This window comes from Centruroides vittatus, unplaced genomic scaffold, assembly GCF_030686945.1.
Source record: "Centruroides vittatus isolate TY-2023 unplaced genomic scaffold, ASM3068694v2 contig_482, whole genome shotgun sequence".
NCBI lineage: Eukaryota > Metazoa > Arthropoda > Arachnida > Scorpiones > Buthidae > Centruroides > Centruroides vittatus.
In genome coordinates, this window is record NW_027122272.1 from 640481 (window position 1) to 666302 (window position 25822).

A 25822-nucleotide genomic window follows, 5' to 3' on the forward strand; every position below is an offset into this window, starting at 1 on the left:
TTAATTTTAAAAACAATTTTCATCATTGGCATGCATCAGAAAAAAAAATGCACAACTTCCCTAAAACACACTTCATTGAGAAGGTCCGCTTCACTCTGAAAAAGCCGACAGTTTTATGTCAGAAATCCAACGTGTGACCTACTTTCTCTAACATAGTAAAACAAAGTAAGTTACAGTACAACAATACACATAAACATAAATAAATTAGTAGCCCAATAATACATACTTTCATGTAAATCCATATGTTATATCCAAAAGTCAGTTTTCCCAAATTGTTGAAAAATAAATTATTTTCAACTTTTCTTTTTGTAAAGTAGCATATTCTGAAAAACAAGTTCTATATTCAGAGTAAAATTTCCACCTTTTATCCGTTAAAAATAACGCAAAATGTACGAATCCACGTAATAAAAAATTCTCGCAGTGAACTTCGAAAAAACCAGAAACACAGATACACCAGACTCCACTGTACAAAATTTTCCCACGAACTGATTCATATTTTAATGCACCTGTGAATAATTTCATCACATGACGAAAAGTTTTTGAATAAAAGCTAAAAGTTTTTCAAAATTCTTTCATAAAATCCGATGAATTTAATTAATACACAATAACTAGATCTGTTTAATAAAGATTAATAATTTTCCATTATAATTATGCAAATAAGATATAAAAAAGATCATCGCGCAAATTCTCCCGCGAACCATGGATGACTCTTACGTCATCTGGATTGAAGTTTCCTGCAAAATACTGAAAACTTTTATATAATTATTTTACTAATCCAGTCAAATTTAAATAATATAAAATGTCTAGATCTGTTTAATAAAGATTAGTAATGTATTATCATTAATATGCAAATTAGATATGACAAAGATCACTGTGGGAAAATTCCCGCCAAGATAAAAATAGCTTTCGGTCACGTGATCACCAAGAAATACGCCTTAAATTTAATGTTTGTGTACAAATTAATACATTTTAACTAATGTCATCGTTTAAAATTTAATGTTTCTGTAAAAATGAGTAAATTGTAACAAATTTCATCAAAGACAACAGAATAATTTTCAGCTTATAAAAACTCTACAATAAATGATTATTTCTTCGAAAGACGTCGATATGCACGAATAAATAATAAATATACAATAATGCTTTTATCCATTTTAAGTGGATATTGTAAAAATTAAGCTATTTAATTTGTTTGGCTTTTATAATTTAGTTTCCGAATATTTTACTGTGAAATTCCATTTAGTAAACAGAAACAAAGACAAGCTATTAGTTATAAACAGGACAATAGAATAATTTTTACGTAAATTGAGTGAAAATAAAGAAAAAAACGAATTATATCAAAGATGGGGACAAACAAGCTTACATCCCTAGAACAGAGCTTATAATTTGTTGTCAATTTCAGCCTGTTCCTACTTTGACTGTTTTCTGTTGGTAAAAACTTATTTTTTTAAAATAAAAGTACTTTGTTGTTAGTGAAGAAAGATAAAAGTATCGAAATATAATATTCAGAATTAAAAATATTGATGTATGTCCATATTAGAAATGTATATTTTTTTCCGATATTAGAAATAATATCACGAGAAAAACATTATATAAATGAAATACGGCCATAAACAATTTCTTTCTGTCAAATAAATTACGGATTAAACGGGTTTATTTAGAAAAATTCAAACGCGAATAACTGACTTTAAATATAGAGAGGATACAGTATGCTTGTTATGTGATAGTATCTGCGTTTACAAATTAACAGAATTTTCCATTTTTTTTTTTTTACACATTATAATCTAGGAAAGTATGTTTAATAATAAGACATACTACAGAAAGGGTAAGAAAGGAACGTCAGTCATTGTATCTAATGTATTATTGAAAGTTTCATTCATATAGATAATTAATTTTATCAAGATACATTTCTCCAGAAGAAAATTATCAATATTTCTCGTAAATATAAGTAAATTTTATTATAATTTAGATAAAAACTCATTTTTTCCCCACGCATGGCTTCTTTCCCCTCCCTCTTACTCCTATACTTGGAACATTCCATTTCATAATTTGATGTAATAATAACGTTTAAAATGATTCTAAATAAAATATTGACACTTAAAGTAGGTTAATATAGGCCTATATTGTCACGAGTCTCAGGTGTATTCATAAAAATGTAATAATCTATACAATAATACTTTCTCACATGCTCCATGTGTTAAAGTTTGCAGCTGTAATTGAAGTAATATATAAAGAAACAAAATGTTTATATTATCAATAGTTATAAAAGATATCTTATTTTCACGTAGAAAAACAAAATAAGACAGAAGAAACAGACAATCACACGATATCTCTATCCAGGACATTCTATAATTGATTTCAAATTTCTAATGTCGACATACATGAATATTTTTGTGTGTGTGAATATTATATTTCGATACTTTTATGTTTCTTCACTAAGAACATCTTAAAACATTAACTTTTTACCAACAAAAAACAGTCGAAGTAGAAACAGGCTGAAAATAACAACGAATTATAAGCTCTGTTCTGGGGATGTAAGCTTGTTTCTCCCATCTTTGATATAATTCGATTTTTTTTCTGTATTTACACTCAACTTACGTATAAATTATCGTATTGTGCTGTTTATACTTAATAACCTAACTTTGTTTCTGTTTACTAAATTGAATTTCACAGTAAAATACTCGGAAACTCTAAATTATAAAAGCCACACAGATTAAATGGCTTAATTTTTACAATATCAATTTAAAATGGATAAAAGCATTATTAAATAATTATTATTTATTCGTGTATATCGACTTCTTTCGAAGAAATACTCATTTATTGTACGGTTTATGTAAGCTGAAAAATTAAATTTTAAACATATTTCTTGGTGAACACGTGACCGAAAGCTATTTTTATCTTGGCGGGAGATTTCCTAGTGACCAATCTCATATCTAATTTGCATATTTGTAATAATATTTGTGATAATCTGTATTAAACAGATCTAGACATTTTATATTATTTAAATTTGACTGGATTAGTAAAAGAATTATATAAATATTTTTAGTATTTTGCAGGAAACTTCAATCCAGATGACGTAAGAGTCATTTATGGTTCGCGGGAGAATTTGCGCGATGATCTTTTTTATATCTAATTTGCATAATTATAATGGAAAATTATTAACCTTTATTAAACAGATTTAGTTATTGTGTATTAATTAAATTCATCGGTTTTTGTGAAAGAATTCTTTAAAACTTTTAGCGTTTATTTAGAAACTTTTTGTCACCTGATGACATTGGACAAGAGCATTTTCGTTTTGTTTATTGTATTCGACAGTTCGCGCCAGATTTCGTAAAGTGCGGTTTAATAATTCTGTTTCTCGTTTTTTGGAAGTTCACTGCGATAATTTTTTATTACGTGGATTCATACATTTTGCGTTGATTGCAATGGATATTTTAAGGCATAAAGTTTACTGTGAATTACTTCTAAATTCAGAAAGAAAAGTTGAAAATAATTTATTTTTCGACAATTTGGGATAACTGACCTTTGTTTGGATGTAAATGAAGGCATGTAAATTTATTTGTGCATATAATTATCTAGTTCTAATTTCGAAACATTTATGGCATTTAGTGTTTATAAGCGTGTTATTTAGACATGTCTACCAATTTAGTGCTAAAACGTAGAACTACGTCAAAGAAGAATACAAACTTTAATTAGCAAGTAGTATCTTTATTAGAAAACTTATTTGTTTGTAGATTTTTTTACATTTAAAGTGTAATTAGATGAAACTAAATGGATGTGAACATAGAAAGTAGAATATGGCAAGACTAATAGATAAATCTATTATTACATATTACTCGATCAGAAAAATTTATACTTGAAGAATTTTGTTTTGATAATTATTGCCTAGGGTTTATGTCGAAAATATTTTTCAGTTATATTTGTAATTACAGTTAATTCGAATAGTAATGGCGCTTAAATATTTACAGAATTAATTGAAGTTTTCGAATTTTGTTTTGAGGAAACTGAGGAAGGCAAGAGTATCTACAGTTGTATAATGAACTGAATTTAAGTAAATTAGGTGACTTTGTATGTTTCGATGTAGTTTTTTTATAATATTACGATATACGAACTTTCGATTTTGTAAATTGTATTATACTAAAAAATAAAGTTTTTCGTTATTCTCCTACTTAATGATGTATTTATAATGTTTCTGAACTAAATAATACTTATTAAATTGAAATCCGAGCTTTACAAAGTACTATGAATATTAGAGAAGACCGTTTTACTATAAACTACTACGTTTTACTACAGCTTACTCCAATGTTGATTCTACGAAAAGTAGGTCAGACAAGGACCGTTAGACTAATGACGTAGGCTGTTTACTTTTTCCGGTTGCATCGGTGCACTCCCGATAGCGTCATTTACAGAAGTCACACCTACTTTTTTCTGACGCGAGCCAATTAGGAATATTAATTTTTTTAACCAATCAGATGACGGCGGGAGATTTAAATTCGATTTATGTCGATAGATGGCCGTCTAAAATTTCATATTTATTTTAATTTTCTTTCTTTTATTGTAAATTCTCGAGAACTAAAGGATATTCCAAAACAAAGTTAGAGAACCCAACTACTCGTGAAAATTCTACGACTTCACGAAATCGTCTCACGTGACATCTCTGACGAATTTCCTGAAAACTTTTCGGACTCCGAAGAGACCGCGGACCACAGTTTAATAAACATTTCATTTATTATGTTTCCGGTAGTACTGTAATATTCTACAACAAAACCCATCCACTTAAGATTTAAAAATTTATTTTTTACGATTAATTCTGTAAAAGACAGAACAAATAAACGATCAAATAACTTTAAAATTCTGATTAAACGCTTATAATCTTAAATAAATAATTATACGTTTGTTATTTAAATCTACAAATATGTATGTTTTGTATAACTAATGGTTTATAATAATAATATATCAACGAGTTAAGCCCTGGTCACACTATGCGATTTCCAGCCGCGCGGGCGACTGCAACCGCGACGGCTGTTCCCGTTAACTAGTAATCCCCCCTCGAAAATCAGTGCGACTGCAACCGCAACTAGAAACAAAAAGTTTGTTCTACTCGCGTCGATTGCAAACGCGCATCCAATCAGCAAATGCCTTTGTGCCACGTCATATGGTGACAACATTGAAACTACAGTAGAGCATCGATTATCCGACTTAATTGGGGACTGGAGTTGGTCGGATAACCGAAAAGTATGAAAAAATACATTATTAGTATAGTGTATTAGGCCTGGTTTAAATACTAGCATCCCTTTTATGGTCGAGCCAGTGCTGCCAGCTAAAACATGCAAAAATTTAACAAAAATAATATTAACGTAGCCCCAAGATATAATCAAATATTGTAGCGCCACATCACTAGCGGACATTTGAATTTGCCGACTAGAACGCGGTCGGTTAACCGATAAGTCGGTTAATCGGGGTCGGATAATCGATGCTCTACTGTAGTTCGTCCTCATGGCGGATAGTTAGAGGATTTATACTTTTACAGAATCGAGATTGATTGAGCTTATTCGGGCTCACGACTACCTGTGGGATTTTAATTCTACGTTTTATCGAAGATTTTATCTTTTCGTGTATTCTCGCCAGCTATATCAAAATAATTGCCTTTTTTTTATTTTATTCATTCCAGAAAAGGAACTGCTTACCATTTTAATAAGAAAAGTAGCTAAAATTCCGTAAATACTATGAAGTAGAACGTAAAATGTCGGTAAACTCACAGAAGTAGTCAAAAACAAGCTACTGTAATTTTATTGGTTTATTATGGGGTCACGTGTTTCCGAATTGCAACGTCAACGAAAATGTGTGACCACGAGAAGACGCGCGCGACACGCGCTTGTTGCAGTTGCGGTCGCCTGCGCGGCTGGAAATCGCATAGTGTGACCAGGGTTTAGATACAACGTTCTTGGTGGCAACGACGGGTACTATCGACCGCCATTTTACTTTAAGTCAAAACATTGAAGTCTATACCACGTGTTGGACAGGATTGTCACTTTAGAATCTATTTTTCTCGTCTAAATCTAGTTTTATTGTTTTATTCAGTGGCGTGCCGTCATTGGAAGCGATGGAAGCGCCGCTTCCACTTTCCAATGACCTTCTCTTGTATTTTATAAAATATAAATTTTCATATTTTAACGTACTTTGAATTAATTAAAATTAATATTTTATTATAACTGCATTATGTATCTTTTACAAATTTCTATACTACATGTGAAAAGAAACGATAAGATTGCTATTGTATATTCGAATAATTCAGTGGCGGAAGAAATGTCGAAACCAGGTCAGTTTCTAATCAGCCAGATTATATAGGCATTAGCACATGCGGTTTACAGTGCACCAACCTCACCCGGTTTAGCTGGTAGAAGCAACACACGCATAAAGAGTCCGACTTTATATCCCGGACCGGTTCTGAGCTGTTAGCCGCCTGCCTGTCAACTTCCAAGCAGCCAGATTATAGGCATTAGCGCATGCGCTTTACAGAGCACCAACGTCACGGTTTAGCTGGTAGAAGCAACACACGCGTAAAGAGTCCGACTTTATATCCCGGAGCGGTTGTGGGCTGTTAGCCGCCTGCTAGATATTCGGCCACCCTCGCCTGATTATGTGAATCATGAGCAGACTAGATCAACGGCGGGCAACCCCCGGCCCGCGGGCCAGCTACGGCTCGCGAAAAGTTTCTATCCGGCCCGCGAGATCTTTAATAGATTATTAAATTGGAAAAATAACTAATTAATAGTTATTTTTCCAATTCTTTGTAATTTTCGAAAACGACAAGAGAAATAAATGTAGTAATTAACTTTTTATTTATTTATTTCATATTTGCAGACTAAAAAAATTACAAGTCACAAGAAGGCGTCAATTAACTACTACGGCCCGCGGAAAAAAACGTAAAATTTATTCTGGCCCATGTTATAAAAAAGGTTGCCCATCCTAGACTAGATTTATAACTTAACCCAACCGATAGGAGTTTACTGGCATGTTTTTATGATAGTTCTGTATAATTGACAGGAGTTTTAAAAAAAATTCATTAAAACATTTGATATATTTATTCTGCTCTCCCATCTTATATTACTTACGGATTTCAATGTTAAACCGGTGATATTACGATTTAGTATGTCCCATCTCTAAGGGGATGCAGAAAAAACGTGTACAATTCTAGTACAATGTTAAAAAATTAATTGTTACTTTGGCAGCATCATTTACAACCAAATTTAATGAATGAGACGTACAATGGTACAAAAAAAAGCTCTAGGATTTATTTTCCTTAAATTTACGATTTATGTATCGGTTGTCATAAAAATTTCTTTCCACTTCTTTCCCAAGACTACAGATATCCAAGTACAAAGTAACTAGTTTCGACTTATTTCTACTTAAGAAGTAGTTAAATAATTAAGCGATTAGGGAATTAGAAACAAATAAAACCCTGATGAAAGAGCCGAAATTTTACTTAAACAGAAGCTTAACTGAACCAATCTCTTGCCGAGTACAGTGGGGTCTGTTCTCTTCATAATATTAGATGTAATAAAGACAGAAATTTTTCTAGTTCAATGAGAGTGACCGAAAAGTTGTAAATTTCCGTGGACACTTGGCCCTAAAACGAATTAGTTAGAAAACGAACGACGGACAATCTGTTAAGTTTAACATATTTAGATTTTTACAGCTATGGTGAGAAATGTTTAAAATCTACAACAGCCCTGTCGCGTCCTTTGAGATATACTAGTGATGCGACAAAAGAGGCATTTGACATTGACCGGTATCGGCACCCTCGGGATTTGGCACACACACACCTACCTGGACAGTCTCTGATTCCATTCATTAGCCACTCGTAGGGAGCTATTTCACTAAGTGGATTGTTTTAATATTTAAAAAGTAAAGAATATTTTGTTATTTTTATGTACGTTTCTTCACAAAGTTATATTTAATTATAAGTTTCTTTTAAAAGTATATTCATACAATTGAAGAATTTTTTGTACTAGGCATGTATATTCATCACACATTTTGTTTTACCAAGTAAGTTTTGTATAATATTAATTTTAGCCCTTATATCGTGGCTAGTGATTAAAAAATTTATTTTAAAACAGTTTTGGTTCGAGACCATATAATGAAAAAGAAAACATTATTAAAAGAGAAAGACCAATGCCTAAATTAAATATAAATACGTCAACAAAAAATTTCGACATTTTGACGATAAAATTTATGACGAATGACGATTCTTTCGTAAAATTGAAGCAATTTGGAAATCAAAATAGAATAGAATTTAACATTGGTAGACAATATAAAATTTTGAAAATTATAACAAGATAATTACGATTAATAGATATATCTAAATTAATAGATGTTATGTTTTTTTTCTCAAAGCAAGAATTGGCATTTAGAGGGCGTAGGGAATTTATTGAATCTAATAACGGAGGTAATTATATTGAACTTTCTTATTTATTAAGTACGTCAGATAATCTATTAAAAATACATTTAAAGAAGTACAGTCAAACCTGTTTTTATGCGGTCTTTTTTTGTGCGGTATAGTTAGCGACTAGTCTCATGCGTTTTGTCATGTCTCATGTTGACTTATTATAGCTAAATAAACTTATGATAGCATAAATGAACCTATTATAGTAATATTATTGCATGAATATGCGAAAAATGAAATAATTTATTTTTTAAGTCAACAAAACACCACCTGGACAAAAATATGTAAAACAGACGATAGACAAGACGATGCAGTCAAGTGCTGACATCTGTTGTCAATAAATTCTACGTGTGTTTTAATTACGTTAATTAAACCTTCAAAGTGTTTTCACATTCCTGGACCATTAAGGTAAGATTCATTTCAAAGCGTAAATTGTACTGTACTGTATTATTTTTGTACTGTATTATTTTTTCTATTTAGATATAAAATTTTAGGATTTTTATTTTATGTTTAGACATAATCCCTGAAAATGAATAAGGGCAAAAACAAAGCGAAGAGGAAGGTAATTTCCTTAGAAACTAAGACTACGATTTTAAAACGAGTTATTTTCTGTGAGACTTTTTTTATGCGGTCCCTATTCACCGCATAAAAAAATATTTTTTTAATTGTGTCGCAAAAACTATTTTTTTATAGCCACTCGTGAAGTTTCGTGCAATTTTTTTTATGTGGTCCCTATCCACCGCATAAAAACAGGTTTGACTGTATACTGTTTTTACTGGCTTATCGAACAAACGAATACGAACGGGCCCTGACGCGCAATTAATTGATTGCCCCTGTAAGTCGGCTTCTTACAGAAACACAGCTTCCCTATCATCAAATGTCACGGCACGCCACTGTCATGTAGTAATTTATAAACAGCATTTACATGTTTGCAAACATCCTTTACAGATCAACAGAAGTAATGTTGTGAAGGATTCCTAAGAGAGTTTGTCATGTTTAGTCTTTAATGTAAGATTAATACCAGAAAATTGCCAATGTTTATTAACCTTTGTATTATCTGAATTTTATCTCTATGTACAGTACAGTAACTAAACTTTTTAAAAAATCAAACAAGTCATTATTAAAATGATTTAACTGGTTTTGAAATTGACATATATTGTAATAAAATCCATAATTATTATTTACAAAACTTATGTATTACAGATAAATTGTAGTTTCAAAATATTTGAGATGTATTGTGTTTACTGTTTACTACTGTTTAAAATTTTCCTAAAAGAATCATCTTTCAAAAATAAAAAAACCCAGCAATCTGAGGTCTCCATTCAGAAACAATATACAGTATTATCTTTCAAAACAAGTTAATGACAGCAAGAAAATATCAGATCCTGATATAGTGCCCGACAATCAATGGCCAGTTCAAGAACTGCCCAAGAAAGTGTAATTTATGAAAATACCTTTTACAACATTTGGTGTGTAAATACTTCAATATGTCTATTATATTTGTCAATTGTTAAAGTTCAATAATATTTTTGTGAATTTGATTATTTCAGGATCAAAATAATTTTTCCATGACAATTACAAAATATTCCATACTTCCGTTCAAATTGTATTGCTTGTTCAGTTAAAGTACAGTGCACTCTTGCTAATCTGAAATAATTATTATAGAGGGTTATCCAGATTAGTGAAAGTTTGGATTAACAGGGTACTATACAAAGGAAAGAAAGGGTAAAGCCAACAGGTTTATATTTATAAAACAATTTTTACACTGCTTTATATATATACAGTAGAGCATCGATTATCCGACCCCCGATTAACTGACTTATCAGTTAACCGACTGCGTTCTAGTCGGTAAATTCAAATGTCCGCTAGTGATGTGGTGCTACAATATTTGGTTATGTCTTGGCTACTTTAATATTATTTTTGTTAAATTTTTGCATGTTTCAGCTGGCAGCACTGGCTCGACCATGAAAGGGAGGCTAGTATTTAAACCAGGCCTAATCCACTATACTAATAATGTATTTTTTCATACTTTTCGGTTATCCGACCAACCCCAGTCCCCAATTAAGTCGGATAATTGATGTTCTACTGTAGTTTGTGTTAAAATATTTTAAAAAAATAATCCAAAAAGTTTGTTTTTGACTGGAAAAAATTTAGTGACATAACAAACAAAATTGGTTCTGATTAGTGAGAATGCATTGTATTATATCAATAATTTGAAAATAATTCTAAATTTATTTAACATTTTAGATGAAATCAAAAGTTCAGATTAATCTATTTCTAGAATTTTTTCTGATGGATTAATACTATTCATCTGACAACACAGTTATTTTAAAGTATGCTAATTTAATTGAAATTTTATTTCTGATAAATTGATTACATTTTAAAATTATCAAAATAAATTTATAATTTGTTATTTTCTAAATATGTTTATTGACAGGGAAATTGTTGGAATATGTTGAGATTTTACAAAATTTTGACTGACACACACACACAGTTCAAAAGATAAATGAAATGTGTATTTAAAAAAATCAGTTTTTCCTCTTATTTAGAGGGTTTTAATTTTGTCACTTTCATTTGCTTAATTGGTCCATTTTTTTGTTCCACATAATACAATCCAAACTCTTTTGCCATATCCTTGATGCAAGCAATTTCTGAAGATGAAAAACCACTACCAAAAGGAAATTCTTGCTGTTCACTATCATCTATTAATTTTTTCATAAAATCTGCAACTGTAGTTTTAAATTCATCATTAACTTCATAATTGAATGTTGGTCTTTCATCATCATCATCATCATTTTTGTTACTACTTTTGAAGATGTTTTTACAAAATTTCTTCTCTAAAACAGAATATCTTACTTCTTGGCTACTTAATTTTTTCAATTCTTCATTTATTTCCTCATTAGATGGATTGCATTTTCTTGCTCTCTGAAGATATTTTTTAGATTCGGCATAGTCTCCCAAATTCCGAAGGGCTTTACCACATCGATAATTTCCTTTTGTATTCTTTGGATCAATATTTAAAGCCTTTTTTGCATATATAACAGCATATTTATACTCATGCTGCTTTATACAACATAAACTGATATTAAGATAGAGTTTAAGAAGGCAATCATTTCTTTCATTATCTTCTTCATTTGCAACAGTAATATTGTCTATTAGTTTGACTGCTTTTTTATACTTATTCAAAGCACTCTGATGTTTGTCTTGACTAAAATAATCATTTGCAATTTGATGTACTGATCTGACAACTTTTATTCTTTCACTAAAAGATAATTGTTTTTTCTCTTCAGGTAAAAGTTCTTCATATTCAATAGCTGGAGCACTATTTAAAAAATGCAAAAGTTCAACTTCATATAAAATTGTTGCACTTGGAGGAATTCTTGGAGCGCATCCCATTTCTCCAAGTGCATACAATGATTTTATTAAGAACTGTGATGTTTCTCCTTTTTTCATTGTAGCCACTGCAATATCTAATCCTTCAATGACTCTATTGTCACCTAATCTATATGGAAAATAAAATATTAATCAAATAACATTAAACCTAAAGAGAAATAAATACAAAATGAAATAGTAGTATATTTTTGTAGTAGATTGAGAAATGACTACATCTCCAAATTTATTATTATTAACAGATTTATTATTATTATTTATAATTTATACAGTAGTGTCTGAAGCTATTTGGAAATTAATTACAAGATTATCATCTGGTAAACAATTTCTACTGTCAATGTTACCATTATCTCATTCCAAAAACAATGCCATTTATGCAAGAAGAAATTCAATCAGATTATCAAATATCTGTATTAAATAACAAACATTTTATGAAAATGAAAACAAAGATATATACAATACATTCAATACTGTTTATATACAGAGTTTTTTTTCATGTGATCTGAAAAAAATCGGTTTGCTTTTAACACAATTTATTTTGATCTAGCATGTTTCAATAAATTTGTCTTTTTAAAAATCTTCATTTAATTTTAATTTTAAAAAAACAATCTTTATACTTCCTTTTCAAAAAATATCGCTCTTAAAAATTTCCTAGAATTTTCATTTTTTTAAAAACTGTCCTATTGGCATTAACAGAGCTTTTTTGTACCCATTATGGATTCAGCCAGGCCTACAATGGGGTGACCAAATGGTGAGGAACATGGCCGACTGGAATGGGATGGGATGGACTACAGAACTTACACATTGTCAGATCTCTGATTATATAGGTTAAATCCTATTGACTGACTACTGACCTTGGTTACATGGGTATCCTTGTTTAATGTGGTTTTGCTTAATGTGCAAAATTAATTGCAGCAGTCTCTTTATATATGCAGCAGAATTTTAATTAACATGGCTTTACCAGTTGTCTTAACTTAACATAGATACCATATTTGATTAACACAATTTTCATATACATGATAGCACTGAGGGACAATAGCATCGAGTTATATTGGAATTGGGAGGGAATGGGTTCAAAAATATACATTAATATGGCTGACGGCCACAAAAGAATATCAGAAGATCCTTCAAGACAACCTTCTTTTATACTTGGAAAAACTGCAGAATCTGGATGTAATTTTTTAAGAAGATGGGTAAGTTGTCATTCTGCTAAAACTAGGGCATGGCTTACAAATTACAATATTAATGTGTTGAGTAGCCACCTAGCAATCCTTTCTTCCATTGAAAATCTATGGGGGAACATGAAAAGGTTCTATAGAAAAGATCTCAAAGAACAGTGACTGGCTTAGGCCAAAAAGTCCAGGAAATATGAATGAACAGTCGGCTTTATTAATACAATGTGTAAACATGTAAATGCAATCTTACTGGCAAAAGTAATATAACCAGATACTAATTACTAGTGCAAGAGGTATTTTCCATCAATGCTAGAGATTTCTTTAGTTTTTATTTTTGGGTCATTTATGCTTCCTTCAGATATTTATTTCTAAAAATTCAAATTGTGCTATTTATGCTCCAAAATGTCAGTTTAATTCAGGCAATGAATTTGTTTACAAAAGTTTTTTTTTCCTCCTTCCTTTTACTGTGTTCAAAATATAACAGTTTAAAATCAAGAAGCGTCCAAGATATTTTTTTTGAGTAAATTGTACAACTTAAAAAATTTCAAACAGAATAATGTGACCAGTCTAATTTAAGAAAAATTGTGTAAGAAATCCATTGGTTAAATTTTGAGATTTCTTTATTCATTTTGAAGTTATCATGTGTTAAATGTTCCACAGGATGTTTTCATGTGCATTTCCTTTCACTTTTTTTAAAATCACCTGCAATGTTATAATGATGAATGCCATTGCTTTTGACAAAGGAAAGAATCAACACCATTCTTACACCATTCTTTATGCTGTGTAGATAAACTTACAAGAAAAACTGGCATAAACTTCAACCATCACTCAAAATCATTGGTGGCTGATGGTTAAAAACCACTGACAGTGGTCCCACACCTATCCCACAGACTGGCAGAACAGAGTTTTTTTTTCATATGTTTAACATCTGAGGTGTTTTTCCCCCATAGAAAGTCCTCTCAGAAGGTATTCACTTAGTGATTGCCCTTGTGTTGTATTACCTTATTACACCATACAACAACCTATCACCTGCAGTACAGTAGCAAAAGTTGTTAAGAACTTTCAAGAAACAGAAAATATTCAAGGGAAAAAAGGATTCAGAGATAGCAAAGCCATCACTATAACACTGAATGAGAAAAATACCTTGATAACAACATGCACATAGAATCATTCTATAGAACATTTAACATGTGATAATTTCAAAATAAATAAAGAGATTTCAAAACAGATTTACTATTAAATTTCTGAATTTTTAAGTTGTATTCAAGATGACAGTTTTCAATATGGCTTTAAGATTGGGCAATATTTGGATAAATGACGCTCTACTGTATATTGATACAGTAGAGCATCGTTTATCCAAATCAATTGGGGACTGGTGTTGTTCAGATAACTGATTTTTCAGATAACCGATTATGTACGAAAAAATATATTAACCTATCCGATGTTGAAATTTTTCTCCATTGCATGTCGCTTCGTGTTGAATTTTCATCGATTTTAAGCCTAATGAAAATTTTTATAAAAATAATCGAGGCTATTGTATCATTAAAAATTATTTCTTTATTTTGTATAAACAAAATAAATATATTGAAAAATATAAAAACAAAAAAATTATACTTTAGAAGTTAATCTAGTATCAAAAATGTTTGATTCAGCATGACACGGTCCAACTGGAAAGCTTTCAGTCGACCGACTTTCGGATAAACGACACTCTACTGTATATACCCAGGTACACCTATTAGTCTAATATATAATGAAGATTAGATTCATCTAACATTAAATTTCTTAAAGATATTTTTAGATAGTTCCTGATTTTAGAATTACTCTATGAATATTTTCCTGAAATGTGGATTTTAGTTTTAATCTTTCCCAAAAATATATGAAATTAACATAATAAGACATTAAAAATGTAAAAACTAATCCAAAATCAATATGAACTTTGGCTTTTTTTTAATTATTCGTGGAAATCTCTATTCCAAATCCAGACCACTAGATGTAAATAGTCCGGCCCACCAACAAACTGCAAGTTTCCAGACCAAGTTTTTTCATCTGATTTTCTCCCATATTAAGTACAGTAGAGACTCGTTAATCAGAACCCCGGTAATCGGAACAATTTTCAGTTGACTGTGTCGTGCTGAATTGAACGTTTTTGATACTAAATTTACTTCTAAAGTATAATTTTCATGTTTTTATATTCTTCAATATATTTATTTTGTTTTTACAAAATGCAGAAATAATTTTTAACGATACGATAGCCTCGATTATTATTATAAAAATTTTCGTTAGGCTTAAAATCGATGAAAATTCAACACGAAGCGACACGCAACGGAGAAAAATTTGAACATTGGACAGGTTAATATATTTATTCGTACATAATCGGTAATCGGAACAAATCACTACTCTGAACAACCCCAGTCCCCAATTGATTCAGATTTTCAGTTCTCTACTGTATATCCGAAACAAGTACAGGAACTGCCTAACTCAAATGTTATTTGGAATAATGCATCAAATTATGACATTATGCACACCTGATTTCACAGCAATAGTTAGAGAAAAGAAATGCAAATTTTTCTCAATAATTGTGAAAAATAGTTTGACATAATAAACAAATAATATAGCATATGATACTTTGTATGCCCGAATAGAGACAACGGCATGACCAACAACTTCCTCTCACTCCTGCCTACCAGTTTAATAATTGAGAGTACATAATCCAGATCAGTAGTATAGTACCAGTTCTACATTTGGACCTTGCTACAAATTAGTTGAGTAGAGTTGATTTAATTACTGTCAGTCAGTCTTTACAACTGATCAGCAACATGTACTTAATGTTATTCTACATTGATAGAATATATCAAACCACACCATTACTATTTTGTACAATATTTACAAGCAATATAAAATATAATAAAAAATATCTTAGAACTATAATCATATTTTATCAATATATCAATATAGGATTAGTTCTTATAAACTTCTTTATTATAGTTCTTATAGTTCTTATAAACTTATAAATTACACAACTAAACAAAAAAGGTTGACATTTTCAACTAGTTTCAATATTTTACCGAGGCATTACATCTAATAAAAGGTTCTCTCTGTAAACAGAAAATTCTTTTTGAGGTTCTGAAGATTGTGAGTGACACATTTATGAAAATAATTTTTGTTTCTTCAATATAATTTTAACATGTAAATACTATCAACCATTTTTACTCAACTGTTTGCATTCTCAAATAAAGTTAACTTTGTTCATAATAGATTAAAAAAAAAAAAACTAAAAATTTATAATAAATAAAACCTAAAGTAAGTTAAAATTAATGTAGATTAATCAAGAAGTTTTAGTGCATAATGTTGATTTGCTTTCAAAAAGAGACATCCATCTATAAAGTCCTAATTTGATTTGAATATCTCTTACAATAATGAAATAAGTCAGATGAAAATTATTGTAATCTAATAAAATCTGTAAAAGAAATATTTACACAAATTTGAAAGGAGTGCCTCGAAGTCTAGTTGAATCAAATGGCTCATCACGAAATTCGAAGTAAGCATTATAATGGATGGTAACGAATGCCTTACTTGGCAATTCTTTTCCAAATCCTCTCTTTAATACCTAAATAATATCATCATAATTTTAGTTTATGAAAAAAATTTAAAAGTTTTGATGAAAATATTTTCTGAATACAACAGTAATTGAAATGGCCTAAACATCTGCATGTTGAATTTTCTATACTACCAAGAATATATACAAAACTATTGATATTTTAAAATACCATATTTACTTGAATGTAAGTAAGATGCACTTTTTTCAAGTTTTAGCATCTCTGAAAATATCCTGTCTTAGATTCAATGTATTAGATCATAATTAGCAACCTCTAGTGCCATGTGTCTTATTTCTCTGTCACTAATTCCATTGTATCACTTTAATAATTTTATTAGACCAATATTCATAATACTAAATATCTGAGGTCAACTTAGCTTAATCTCATTAGTCTATTACAGTAGCATCATATATAGTTGGATGAAAATTCCAAAAAAATTATGCAGCACTCTTAAGAAAGGTTGCATTTCTGATGATTTAAATGACACAAAGAATAACTGCACACAAAAAGATGCAAGCATCAAATCCAGTGCTGATTCAAAAAGCCTAGAAGAGTAAAGAGCTTCTGACTTTGATGCTATGGAGAAAGTGACATATAACTTATTTTTACTGTGAAATATATACTTAACAAATTTATGTCAATTCTATTAACACAAACTTGTCTAGAGTTGTCGATTTTTCAAAAAAAATTTTGGTGCATATATAAAAATTAAAGTGCATGTTAGATTCAAGTAAATACAGTAAGTTATAAATATTACTATTACAACAGAATAGAATAGGGATAGCAAACTTTTTCGAGTTTGCATGCCATATAATGAGTATAATTATCTTTTAAAATGTTTGTGCTTGTCAAAGGTTTAGGTTTCAAATAACAAATGTACAAATAAAACATACATGCTTTAATTAGAATATTATGTAAAGAAGCTGATTGATAAAAGACATGATAAACCAAAATTGCATGATGTGTTACATGCCAGATGACTTCTCCTGCATGCCATTTGCACTGCAGGAGAAGTCATCTGGCATGTAACACATCATGCGATTTTGGTTTATCATGTCTTTTATCAATCAGCTTCTTTACATAATATTCTAATTAAAGCATGTATCAAACTTCCATTTCGTTTGTCAGTGATTGTCAGGGAAAAATTTTCTGCTAATTTCTGCCCTTTGTTAACTATTTTGAATATCACCACTGATTACGAGCGTAAAGTCGACCAAGAAGACCTTCCTTGTTTCCTAATTGATAGAGATCTGATGGATTAATTAAACAGAGCTTGCAAGTAACATTTGCACCAAATCCCTCATTCTCGTTGCTTTCTCCGCAGATAACGTGAACATATTCATGACACTCTGAACACTTGTAAGTTCCTGTGGTTTTATTTTCACAAATAACACAAATTTTTCTTAAATTTAAATTTTCAGCTTTTTCTAAAATAATATCTTTGTCAATTCTTGTATGATTTCCTCATCTTTCTTCTCTAATACTTCTATGACTTCAACATTTTTTTCATTTTGTGCTTTCTCAACTTCGTTTAGCTATTTATCATCATCTATGTTGTTCTGGTTTTGTTGATCATCATTTTTGGAGGTAGAATGAAGCAGTTCTTGTAATCCTTCATTTTACCCTAGATTACCCTAAATTGAGAAAACACTCCAAGTTCAAGCTCATGCTCGAATATAAAAAAATAAGACAAACGGTTCTATGATGCAGATTCATTCCTTTTTAAAAATTTTAATAATTAAAATGTCTTAGGATTTTTAGGCTTTATCAGAGGTAATATGGAGAGTGCCAATGGCTCAATGGCATGAAGGTTAAGAAAAGCGAAATCCTACTCAGGTTAATATACAGAAATACCTAAATTTTCGTCGGTTTTGGATTTGCCAATTGTATTCGGACAGATTATCGACGAAAACCGAGGTATCGCTGTACAGTGAACACCCATGTACCTAGCATCAATCTGCATTATTTCTTTAGCTTCTGTTGTCCTATCCTAAAACCCTCCAGTTATAGGGAAAAAACAGAATGAATTTTAGGCTAAAACTTTTTCCAGCGAAACTTGTGGAGCGATGACTAATAGCATCAGAACACAGGATAGTTTTATCCTAGATTTACCCTAAATATAAGTGTGAGGACCCAGACGAGGTCCGAAATTGCAAAAAATTGCAGAATCCTGTTGTGAAAAAAATCTCAATATTTTATATGAGAGAGAGAGAGAGAAAAAAAATCTCTTAATCAAAACAACGTAACGAAAAATGTAAACGAGTCTCGGGATGATGTCAATGCGTGTTAAACGACCTGTTAATGTTCAGTCCAAAGGTAGAACTCTGACACACGCGCTCATAAAGAGGTATAAGTTTGACACAAGTATTCAAAGAAAAATTTGAACTTGGGAAAACAATTTCAGAAAAAGGGAAAAATTGGAGAGATAGAAAAATATCGCGTGATCGTTAGAATTCCAAAATAACATCAATTGCAAACAACGGATTAAATTATGAGTGCAGGTGTTCTGGTTCTATCAACAAATCTTGGAGCATAGTCGACAAAGGGTGTCAAATAAACACCTCAAATTGGACCTTTCCCGCAACCCGACATGGCCTCGTTTTGCGCTTGAAAACAAAGTGGTGACCAATCGGGAAACGGAGAAAGGGACGAGGGACCAATCCGCAAGGTGGATAGTACACGAGAAAAACGTATAAAAACTGGGACTTCAAGGTCGAAGGAAGTTTTTTCCGGAAGGACTGAGATGCCTCTTGTGGATTAAGACAGTGTGTGTAGTGTCGTCACTCGGAACTTTAAGTGTGCCACCGCCCGTCACCATCACAGAACGACCCTTTTCGTCCGCCCGGGACTGGACCAAATCGACCAACCGGACTCGTGCATGTTACTGAAGATCACTGAGATTTGGATACCATCAACCCGATGTAAGCATGAATTCGTCCAAATAAACGGTTTTCTGCATGTAAACACTTATCATCATCTGTCTCCTTCGCAACCGCCCACATACACGAGTTCCCTTAAGCTCATCCTGATGCGGGATTAATTGTATCCCCCCTTTAAAGTCGGCGAATCTTACATAAGACTACCCAAAACATTACTCTGAGAGGTTGAAATTACTCTTGAAAAGGGGTAATTACCTTAGAAATGGTAGCACTGGTCAAGAATGAACACAATAGAAACTCCGCAAGTGTTTGCAATTCGCCCGTTGACAACTTATAACCTATCCTTCGTATCGTGGTTGCATCAGGTAACGTTTAGAACGCGTTATGGCTTTCCTTAATCACCAGAACGCGTAGTGGTCAAATATCATGAAAGCCATGACACAAATTTCGCTTTGTGGTCGTTTTGAATTAGCCACAACGCGTTGTGGCCGTTTTTACAACTGCCACGATGTGAATTTCGCTTTGTGGTCGTTTTTTTTTGCTCAATGAGCAATTCGGTCTTTGAGCCTAACATATATATATTTTACTAACTTTAACATAGTTACATATAATCCATTTTGATGAAATTTCTCATAGGAAGAAGTTTAATATCTTACTTTTTCATCTTGTTTGTGTTTTAAATTCACAGTTTAGATAATTCCTAATTATTGTATATCCAAACTGAGTGAAAATTTTTTAGGCTTTAAAGAACTTTTAAACTGTCTTCATTGTTGAACTTAAGATATAAGATTTTTTTTTTAACCTTTTAGGAAGATTTTTAAAATGTTTGGTTAATGTTACCTATGGTAGCGAACATGGCAGCTCGTCTCTGAAACAGTGGGGGGACACATACTAACCTAATCTATTCTAATAAATTACCATCATTATTGCCAACCAAATTATTAGAATAGGTTAGGTTAGTACGTGTCCCCACTGTTTCAGAGACACGCTGCCATGTTTGCTACCATAGGTAACATTAACCAAATGTTTTTATTAATTTTATTTATGCTAGGTAATGCAATAGTTCAATAAATGTTAACCAGCTTGTAATTAAAATTTTTAAATTTTTCTAAAAAGTAGACAAATTTATAAAAACAAAAATTAATGAAATTACTAAAAAAAATTAAAATAAATTTAAATTTGATCATCTTTTGTGGAAAAACAACACTAAAATAATTTCTATAGTGATGTTGCAAAACGAAAAAAATTGTAATTAAAAATTCAAAAAAAATGTAGGCAAAATTAGATAATTTTTATTTATTATTTATTATAAATAATCATAAAAACTAAAACAAAATTAAAACTAAATAAATTAAACCTAATAATAATAATAATAATAATTAAAACTCTAGCCTTTACACCAAAACCAAAATTAATTAAAATCAAATCAATTGAAAATTAAAACAAGGTTTTTGAAAATTGTTTATAAGTTGTTTTGAAATTTTCAAGTTGTAAACAAATGAATTTTTAAATTTACTTTGTGTGTGGCAGTGAGAGAACATTTTGCTTTCAATATACATACAGATTTTATATTTGTTTTATTTTAAAATTGCCAAAGGATAAATAAAATCACATTTTTATTTTTGTTGTTAAGACAATTTTGAACTTTTTAAATTATAGTACTATAGAATTTTACTACTTTAGAGGCCTGAAATGGTTTTAGAACATAAATGCTTACTTTTATTTGTAGTAAATATTGTTAGAAATGACAAGTGCAGCTTTATTCAAGTTAGTCAGTAGATGTTTTTAATTAAACATTATGACTATTTTAAACATTTAATTTGTTTAAAATTGTAATATCTACTCAGTTTAGATATTAAACTTCCTTTTATGAGAAATGTCATCAAAACAGATATGTGTAACTATATTAAGGCGAGTAAAAAAATATTAAATATAAACAGATGGTTATAATAGTATGTAGAAATAGTCTTAATGTGTATTTTATAAAAATGGATGATTGGAGAAGAGTGCTAAAGACATTCAAAATGCATATCATCATTGGAAAAATTAAATAAAATCAGAATTAAATATATTCACACCTTTAATGTGTTCAGCATAACGTTAATTTCCATAAAAAACGTTTACATAATTTCCATAAAAACATTAAATAAAATCGTTGCATCATGTGCTGATTCTGTCTTCGTTAGAAGACTAAATTAAAGAGAGATTACTCCCAGCATGGTTCTCTAAATTTCAAATGTTGCTTTAAAAATTTTTCAAGCCATCCATTTGAAGCTTTTAAGTCCACAGCACCAAATTTAGATGCAAACTGTAAAGCTTTGGCTTGTATGAATGATCTTGATATAGAAATGTGCCAATTCCTAACTCTGCACAATCATTCTATTATTTCTTTTTTCAAAGAGTGCTATTCCCACTTTGTAATTATCAAATTTGACAGTTGCAAAGATTTATATTCTAAAGTTAAGCAGAAATAGAACAACATTCTTTGACTGAATACAAAACCAAAACCATTTTAAATATTTACAATTTTTAAATTAATCTTAAAATATAGTTTATAAAAGTACAAGATTCTTTAATAACAACAACAGTAATTCAAAAACTAACGTTATAGAATTCTTTAATAGTTTTTCGGCTTGATAAAATATATTATTTGGTTATATGCATATATATAAATATTAATCAAAATATTGCTTACTTTTTTAAAAATTTGATTTTCTACAAGTGGTATCATTGTTTTCATCATGTTTTCAAAGGGAGTTTTATCATCAACTAAATCATCATTATTATTTTCATCATCATCTTCATTTTGAAAATATAAACATTCTTGATTTAAAACTTTCAGAAGTTCTTCATTATTTAAATAATTCAAATTATTTTCCTCAGGAACAACATCTTTATCAACTTTAATACAGAATTCTGTTCCTGAAATTAATTTCCTAATGAAAAAAAAATTATATATATAAATCTTTTTAATAAACAAATACTTTCACATACAATATGCTCATATAAATGGCATATTCAGAGTTTAAACCAAGTTAAAATATCACTTAGTATATACATAAGATTCAAAGTTGGGATATAAATATATAGGAATATATATAGGAATCAAGGTTCCCGAATTTCTGTGGGATTGTAATTCTTCGTTTTATCGAAGATTTCATCTTTTCGTGTATTCTCGCCAGCTCTATCAAAATAATTGCCTTTTTTTTTCTTTTATTCATTCCAGAAAAGGGACTGCTTGCCATTTTAATAAGAAATGTGGCTAAAATTCCGTAAATACAGGTACACCTCACTTTACGACCTATCTGCTTAACGACCAATCGAATTTCGACCTGCAATTCCGGGAATCCCCTTTCTCAGCTTGAGTGTCGATCAGTGGCGAATGGTGACATGCGCACTAAGCGTACTATAATAGGCTAATAGCATTGGCGTAGCCAGAATTTTGTTATGGGAGGGGTCTAGTAGAGGCTGTAATTTTCTGGGAGGGGCACCAGGTTAACTGGGGGGGCGTGCCCACCCATGCCCCTTTCTGGCTACGCCCATGGCTAATAGCGTACTATAATAGTCTTTTTATGAATAAATTTGAAGTTTGTTGCAACGTCAATGAACAATGTGTGACCACAGCACGTTGCCAGATTTGGCTACCCTTTTATTAGTTTGGCGTAAAAAATATCATTTGGCGCATTGGCTATTTTTTGGGCTACATAAATTTGACTTAGCTACATTTTCGGTTACATATAATTTATAAATACATTTATTTGAATAAAAATGCACTTTAAAATGGTGTTTCATCGATTTTTATTAATTAGAGACCCAAATAAAACAAATATTTTTGTTTTCCAAAAAATATTTGTTTGTCTCCTTTATAATAAATGAATTTATCTACTGTATTTGTAAGTAAAAATTGAAAGTGTCTGTGAAGTAATTTTTTTAAATATCCTTTTTCGTGATAAAGTTTTAATACTTATTACTTTAATCTAGACATGTTAATGTTTAAATAATAAAAGTAGAAAAAATATTAATTTTCTTGCAGTTATTTAATTTAAAAGTTTACCGAGATTTCTTTATTAAACTAATATGTGCATTTTGGATATATCAATATCCTCCCCCAATTTGATTTTGTGTTTTTCTGTTTTAAAAGTGATTTTAACTCTTCCTTATGCTATTTTCGATGATAAATTTAATATCTATTTTTAATATTTTAATTAATTTGTTTTTGTAGTCTACTTTCTTTGCTGTGGGATGTAGGAATTCTTTATTACTATTGTTATTAGAGTACGTATTGGCTTAATAAAGAAATCTATTAGTCAACTTTCAAATTAATTAAATAATTGTAGTTTGATAAATCCTTTATAATAGTAAATTAATAACTATTAATATTATTACATAGCAAAATTAATTTTTTATAGTCTGTCTTGGCAAGATCATTTGTTGCAATCTACCTTACAAATAAAATGAGTGTTCTGGATATAGTAAATTACTGTGTGCGCATATATTTTGAGTCATGCGATCCTTATTTGCAATCAGTTTACAGGGCTGTAAATAAGCCGAAAACATTTACAGGTACTCCTCACTTTACGACCTATCTGCTTAACGACCAATCGAGTTTCGACCTGCAATTCGGGGAATCCCCTTTCTCAGCTTAAGTGTCGGTCAGTTGCGAATGGTGACATGCGCACTATAAGTCTTATAGTCTACTACTATAATAGACTAATAGCGTACTGTAATAGTCTTTTTATGAATAAATTTGAAGTTTATTACATAATTTTTATAATTTTACAACGATCCTATATTCCCGGTGCAAGCTCCTCGCTTATCGACGTAGTCGTCGGAACGGAACTCCGTTGTAAAGTGTGAGGAGTACTGTACCTGTATTGTGATTAAAGTTATTGCTAGAAAAGCACGAATGATGTGTCTTTTTATTTTATCGTCAAATCTGTAGCCAAAAACATTCAAAAAAGTAGCCAGAAACACTAAAAACATTTGGCAACGCTAACCTCGAGAAGACGCGCACGACTGGAAATCGCGTGGTGGCCATGGCTTTGGCAGAGCGACGAGAGTCCCGATTTTGGGGGGGGGCTATATCTCGTGAAGAGTCGCCCGTAAGGGTGTGGTTCATTAAACATGTTTTGATCGCACAGGGGGTCTACCGTTTGAGGTTTTTTCCCCTCACACGGTCCTAGAATCATGCCCACAATTCTCAAATAGGACCATACATTTAAAAATTTATAAAACAAAACATTTACTTGACATCTAATCCCGCTTTTAATGGAATAATTGGTTCTTCTAACTCATTTTCCGTCAAATATGAATCAGGAGGGAAACTGTCAATCGACTCGACAGAATTTAATTTATCCATATGTATACTATATTGGCTATAAAACTTCTAAGTACAGTCAGAGTCGGTAATTATCTGGTCTTGCGACTACCTATCTTCGCTACTTGCTAAAATCAACTAGAGACAAATATTACCACCAGGGGCACTGCAACCACTACAAGAGCTCAAAGCCTATATAGATGTTGCTAGAGCTTGGCGAGGCCAATGGTTTTTTTTTATTGAAAATTACATAACCTTCGAGTTCGGTTTCATAATTTTCTATATGAATTTTATTAAATAAAAGCTTTTATTTAGATCCAAAATCAAGTTTATGGATAAATAAATAACAAAACTGACATAATAGCCAATTATTAAATTGTATTATTATTGCTATTATGTCAATTTATTATACATTACAAATGTATTATACATACAAAAAATTATATAACATTATATTATACATAATTATTATTATTTGCGCTATTAAAATTTACTTTAAATAAGAAATTTTTGTTTTTTTACTTTCAACTGATGAAATGATTGATTAATCGTTCGAGTGAAAAAATGCAACTGACAGGTAACAAAAAAAATGAAAAATCTGGAGGTCAAGTATGACTTGCAAACAGCTTTGACGCATCCCAAGGACTATATACTTAACGTGACCATTTATTTTTTGACTCAAAACGGGACATTGGTTTATTTAGGTTAATTAACAGGTAGTCAATAAAAAAAAACACTTTTTTAAAGTTATTTATTCAGAAAAAGTCAAGTTAATACATCCAGAGATTTTTGAACGTCTTCCCATGCGGGGACCTTTTTTAAATCTGCCCAATAAAATATCTCCATTTCTTTGGTAAGAAAGCAAGTGCACTGCTCCAGATATTCACGGCTTGTTTGATAGAATTCTGTAGCCGCCCTTTTCACAAACTCTTCATCTATGTCAGTAACATTATCTTTCGATTTCACTATTAATTGACGGACCATAAATGGAAGAAACTGTTTGGTCTGTTTCTGAGTCAAAT

The 25822-nt window shown here is 30.6% G+C and overlaps 1 protein-coding gene across 1 annotated transcript; it reads right to left on the reverse strand.

Annotated features, from left to right (window-relative positions):
* Positions 1-10783: 10783 nt before the first annotated feature.
* On the reverse strand, positions 10784-24872 carry LOC136977918 (inactive peptidyl-prolyl cis-trans isomerase FKBP6-like). The gene is made up of 4 exons (XM_067273529.1): positions 24730-24872; positions 22179-22419; positions 16485-16615; positions 10784-11945 (listed from the first exon to the last, which is right to left on the reverse strand). Exons 1-4 carry the CDS (start codon positions 24840-24842, stop codon positions 10985-10987), a joined length of 1446 nt encoding a protein of 481 aa, XP_067129630.1. The 5' UTR covers positions 24843-24872; the 3' UTR covers positions 10784-10984.
* Positions 24873-25822: the final 950 nt, after the last annotated feature.

Excerpts from the sequence above, each read along its gene's own strand:
- LOC136977918 (XM_067273529.1), bottom strand. The coding sequence starts at position 24,842 with ATGGATAAATTAAATTCTGTCGAGTCGATTGACAGTTTCCCTCCTGAT. Across the intron at positions 22,420-24,729 it reads AAAGCGGGATTAGATGTCAA|GAAATTAATTTCAGGAACAG; the intron begins GTAAATGTTTTG and ends TTTTTTCATTAG. Across the intron at positions 16,616-22,178 it reads AAAATCAAATTTTTAAAAAA|GTATTAAAGAGAGGATTTGG; the intron begins GTAAGCAATATT and ends GATATTATTTAG.